The sequence below is a fragment of the Polyodon spathula genome, chromosome 12 (genome assembly GCF_017654505.1).
Source record: "Polyodon spathula isolate WHYD16114869_AA chromosome 12, ASM1765450v1, whole genome shotgun sequence".
NCBI lineage: Eukaryota > Metazoa > Chordata > Actinopteri > Acipenseriformes > Polyodontidae > Polyodon > Polyodon spathula.
In genome coordinates, this window is record NC_054545.1 from 39,231,992 (window position 1) to 39,237,900 (window position 5,909).

The 5,909-nt window shown below is 41.5% G+C and overlaps 1 protein-coding gene across 1 annotated transcript; it reads right to left on the reverse strand.

Annotated features, from left to right (window-relative positions):
- Window positions 1–2,163: 2,163 nt before the first annotated feature.
- Window positions 2,164–5,470, reverse strand: LOC121324847 (frizzled-2). The gene has a single exon (XM_041267059.1). It carries the CDS (start codon window positions 4,855–4,857, stop codon window positions 3,184–3,186), a length of 1,674 nt encoding a protein of 557 aa, XP_041122993.1. The 5' UTR covers window positions 4,858–5,470; the 3' UTR covers window positions 2,164–3,183.
- Between the last annotated feature and the right edge of the window lie 439 nt (window positions 5,471–5,909).

Genomic DNA, 5,909 nt, shown 5'->3' on the forward strand with positions numbered 1-5,909 from the left:
TGTATGATACACATTAAACTTGTATTTATGTTAAAGGTGAAATTGGGGTTTATAAATGTGAATTCCTTTTTCGTATCCATGTCATTCACGTTATTTGATTTCCGATTCAGTATTGATTCTGTTTTTTCTAAAGGTTTAGGCTCACAGGTGATCTTGAAGACCAATGCAACATGTCTTTTCAGTTGATTTTCTGACACTTACTTTAAAGCATTGCTGGCTTTGCAGTCGCACATTACAAAGATACTTTGTCCAGAATGTTCACAAGTTTCGTCCCGGCTGGAAAAGCAGTTTTCCAGATGGATGCCACTCTGCCACACTCCACTACACATTGGTGCTGCTTGATGCTGGGTGTGTGAAGTCTGAGTGCTGTGCAAATGCAAAGGTTTGGCTGCAGGCACAGGAGCATGTGCGTGCCAAGCAGAGGACCACTGCCAAAATCAACACAAGAGATAAGAAACAATGGCATGGATTACACAGCTCTGATGAAAGAGATGCGGAAAAGGAGGTCTGGCTTATGATGCAAGTGATTTGTCTTTTTATACCTACCATTTAAAAAAAAAAAAAATCCTTCCAAGTTTTAAAAGTGACAGATAGTGGGGAAATAAAGCAAACATTTGCTGTTTTTTTTTTAAAGTACAAATAATTGTACACTAATCTTTTATGATATGGAGAAATCATGAAATCCATGATAGCTGTAAAAATAATACAGCCTGATAGTTATGACTGTGACTCAAAGTGAATTTTAAAAATAAGAAAAATAAATTAGTAAGTAGCTTGCTTTCATTATGTTTCAGTGATTCTCAATGGTTCTTATAGCATTTTTTCTTCTGACAAGCATGTGTTAAGATGCTGTCCCCTGAGCTGTTGTAGCTGTCTGCCGTACAGACATGCAATGAAGCCGAGATAAGCTACAGTGTCTTTAATTTGAAGCACCCACCCCATCTAGTGCACAGCTGTGTTTTGCCAGGACTATCCAGCAAAATGAAAGGAAACTTCACCAAAAGTGGCAGATCACTGGCACGGGCATTCACTTCTAGAAAGACACTATGGCCGATCCAGCCTGTTACATGTAACTGCAATAAGAACCCCTCAGAATGACTGCCAGCATCAGAAAAACAGGAAAGTTAAAAAACAAAGACAGTTTAACCTTGTAGGGATACAAGGTATATATACATATTTAAGATACAAAGTAATATTGTGGGAGAAGGTTTTTAAGGGGTATGCAGAATGTAAACTAAGTGGACTGTCAGCAAGGCTTCCCGTAAAGTACAAACCCATTCATTTGTAATGTAGGCAAAGTTGAGTGTATTGCCGGCAAACAAAAGAAAAGATTTATAGTGGCAGATCGCTAGATGGCGCTAGCGCCTTAAATAAATACCCCGGGTTACATACAGTGTGACACTTTTCAGTTATGCAATGATGTTTCCAAACTCGTTTGTTACTAGTTTGCTTTTACACGAAACAAAACTGTGTTTGATAAAAATCCAAGATGCCTTTTCGGGAGCCAACTTAAAAAAAAAAAAAGGATAAGCTGTTGCTTAGACATGGTATATGTTGATCAAATCGACCACCAATGCTTTCACCAAAATATTATTATTATTATTATTTATTATTATTATTATTATTATTATTAAATAATAATAATAAATAAATGTAATCTTCTGTCTGATGGCCAATAGCTTGGTACACAAACACACGTCATCTTTACAATGGGATATACTGTAACACCAAATGTGGAAGAATGAATCATTCAGAATTTAAACAAATCTGTGTGTGTAGGTTAACTGTTTAAGAATATAATTTAAGACACACACACAAAAAAAAAAAAAAAAAAAAAAAAACACTTTGGGTAAAAATCATGAAATGTTAAAAATTCATTACGTGGCATTGAAGTAGCATCTGGATAACAAATGTTTTGTTGTTGTGCTGTAATGTTTTTAAAAATGGCTTTACTGAAATTCCTGTTTTCTTCAGATGATGTACAATATAATCCCATCCGGTGACACAGTCAAATTCAGAACCCCCACGCTGTAAATGGAATCCAATACCATTTTTCTCAGTGTGTGAAACTGCACATTCCAAGTACTCACGTTTAAAAATGAAAGACCGTTTAAAATAAAATGTAATAAAACAACAAAAGCATGAAAAAGAGGATACCCTGTATCTTTACAAAAAATAAGCATATATTTTTGCATACAGTTACAAACACATCAGTACAACGCTGCATATTTGAACAGTCTTTGTGTATTTAGTTCCTTGGTTTTTCTTTCACACATGTTTAAAAACGCATTCAAATTTTATCATCGTATGCCTCCAGTTTTGTTATTGTGCTCTCTATTTTATTTCTTTATTTAGTTGAGAAATAATAATAATAATAATAAAAAAAATCGTAGAGTTTTGGGTTTTTTTTTGAGTCTCCAGATAGGGCAACTGTTATATCGGCTTACGCAGTATGCGTTTTTTAGTTGGACCATACACTATGTGAAGAAACGGCCAAGAAAACAAGAAAAAAAATGTATCCAGGGCTATCTTTAATATAAAACAGTTCCTTAATCTCATAAATCAGAGGGCATTAGTACAGATCTGTCTTTCAGGGCAAGTTCGACTGACTGTTGTGTCACCGTAGCCAAGAAAAACAGTTTTCAAATAGTCTAAGGCTCCATTTATGGTTTTACCAAGAAAAAAACAACAACAAAAAACAAAACTACTCTCTTTAAATACAAATATATAATGGACACGTTTCTTTTTTTTCTTTTTCTTTCTTTTTTTTTTTTACAAATGGTATTTACAGTTAATTTTCTTAAATACACCTTAAAATGTTTATAACCCTCCAAATTATGTCTGAAATCAAAATAAAATAAAATAAAATGAACACGTCCACTCTGTTGACCGTGTCCCCACACCCCTTTTTTCACAGATGGCCTCTTAACATTGGTTAGCGCAGTGGTTCTGGGCTATTCCAAATGAACAACCTCTGCTTTTTAAACAGTGTATTAAAAAGAGCTCTGGTAATATTTGCAACATTGCTGTAATATTTGTTTACCAGCTACCTCCGTTTCCACCCTACAGTCACTGCGTTGCAGCTAAAGCACCACTACAGAGCGCTCCGATATATCACCAATCCAATCCAGTGGGGATTCAACGGGGGGAGCTAAGGGCTGTGTAACTGTGTACCTGGTTACATTAAACCATTGTCTCGCCTTGTTTGCTGTTGGTTAGTCTGGTGTAAAACTTGCGCCACGACTGCAAGGTCTTCCCGGACCAGATCCAAAACCCAGAGGTGATACCCACAATCAGAGTCATCAGGTATTTAATCATATACACGGTGAAATCCGGGCTCATCCTTGGGGTGTACTGACTCGGGCACGGGATGGCCAGGCTCTTGCAGTTTTGGCTGATCCAGCTTTTCTCCCAGTGGTCTCGGAAAGCCTGCTCGTAGAAGTAACAGGCGATGACGATGGTGGCCGGCACGGTGTACAGGACGCTGAACACCCCGATTCGCACCATTAGCCTTTCCAGCTTCTCGGTCTTGGTACCGTCGTGCTTCATGATCGTCCGGATTCGGAACAGGGAGACAAACCCAGCCAGCAGGAACGAGGTCCCGATGAACAAGTAGACAAAAAGCGGCGCCAGGACGAATCCCCGCAGCGGGTCGACGGTGTTGAGACCCACGAAGCACACGCCGCTCAGCATGTCTCCGTCTATTTGGCCCAGGGCGAGGATGGTGATAGTCTTGACAGCTGGTACAGCCCAGGCCGCTAGATGGAAGTATTGAGAGTTGGATTCAATCGCTTCGTGACCCCATTTCATCCCTGCGGCCAAGAACCAGGTGAGCGAAAGAATGACCCACCAAATGGAGCTGGCCATGCTGAAAAAGTACAGCATCATGAAGAGAATGGTGCAGCCCTCCCTTTTCGTGCCCTGAACCACTGTTTTAAAGCTGCTCGCTGAAAATCGCTCATTACACACAACCTTGTCATCCAGGATGAACCCGGCGATGTAGGCAATAGAAACCATAGTGTAGCAGCCCGACAGGAAGATAATTGGCCTCTCTGGATATCGGAACCTCTGCATGTCGACCAGGTAAGTTGTCACGGTAAATAAAGTGGACGCGCAACACAGGGAGGACCAGATGAGAATCCAAATGCGGGCGAACTTGATTTCTTCCTCGCTGAAAAACATGTAACCGTTACTTTTGGATGGCTCGCAGGGCGCCGCGCAGTCCTTCTCCCCCATAAACCTGTAGTTTAAGTAGGGGGGTACCTGTAACACAATGGGGCAGTGGAAAGGGTGATCCGGAGTGGCGAATTTGTGTATCGGTGTCCCGGCGGTGATCACTGCGGGGTTGCGATTGGGCGGGGCTGGGGGAGTACTGGCCCCGCTGCCCTCAGATTGATTCTGCCCCACGCAGATCTGCTCCGCTCCGTGAACAGGGAAATTCTCGCACCGCAGTCTTTCGGGCCACTGGAAGCCGAATTTGTTCATCAGGGCCTCGCATCCTTGTTTGGCCCGCTCGCAGATCGATCTGCACGGGGGGATTGCCTGCTCCAGCACCGTGCAAACCGGGGCATACATGGAGCAAAGAAAAAACTTGAGCTCAGGCGAGCACTGCACTTTGACGAGCGGATAAAACTGGTGCACTTCCAAGCCGGCGTCCTCTTGGTTGGTGTGTCCGACCAGGTTCGGCATGATGGTCTGATTGTAAGCGATATCCGTACATAACGGTATGGAAATTGGCTGGCAAAAACCGTGATCCGGGACCGACACTCCTCTGTCACCGAACTGCGCGGAGACAGGAATACAGTGCAGGAGCAGCGTCACACAAGCGAATCCCAACAGACTTCTTTGCAAAGTCATTTCTCCTAAACTTTTTTTTTTATGTTTTATTTTAATATATATGTGATACAGAATAGATACAAAATAAGATACAACGCACCGTTTTAATCCAAGCACATGTGGCTCCAGGTGTATAAAAGTATTTTCGTACAAAGAAAAAAGTTAGATCGATGGCAGCTATAAATGCACGCCTTGTACTCCGATTGCTTTCCTTCACGAGATTGCATGACTTTTTTCCTTTGTGCAACTCACACCATCCAAATTAGACCGTTTCAAGCTCCCCGGCGCCGTTGCGGTCCAGCTGCGCTGAGGGAATTGGGTGCCTTAAAACAGACTTCCCTCCCCAAACCCCTTCCCAAAATTTCTTCCCAGCCAATCCAATATGAGGCAGCGGGACCAGCCCTTGGGCAGGATCGGTCAACCACAACGTAATGAGATCAGTTACCAGATGCTGAAACTTTTCTTACATTTAAAGAGACAGCGCAGCGCTCTCTCTTCGGCGCAGCAATCACAAACAAGCATTCACACTCTGGCAAACACACTCACTGGTAGAGCTACAGCGTTCAATTCCATTTAAAAACAACCCCTTCTCGCTGTCTTCTAATACCCAGCTTCTATTCACTGCCTTATCCAGATAGTGTTCGGGCCATCCAGTGGTAGTTCTAACCAATCTGCACTCTCACTTTGAGCCGCCCTTCTACTAAATTTTAAAGTTGTAACTTTTTTTAATCCTTAGGGTACCAAAGTGTTTTCCAAATGCAAAACGACAGGGGGAGTCACATTTATTGCCATCTTTTTTTTACCCCTTTCAAACTTATTGCCGATTTAATCAACACCATTTTTCTTAAAAAAAAAAAAAAGCATATCTCCTTTTAATTTTTTTTTCTTTTTTCTGTGCTATAACCAATATAATTTATGAGGCAGTTTGGCTCCTGTAGGCATAATCAGGCTTCAAAGGGGAAATGAGATATGCAGCTTTGTGGAGGGTTACAATGGGAATGTAAAGAAAGTGTGAGAAGAAGTCCAACTCGCAGTTTCTAAGACTAGTAGTAAACAACACCATTCTTTTTAGT

Bases quoted from the DNA above. Each gene is read 5' to 3' on its own strand.
- LOC121324847 (XM_041267059.1), bottom strand. From the start codon at position 4,857: ATGACTTTGCAAAGAAGTCTGTTGGGATTCGCTTGTGTGACGCTGCTC.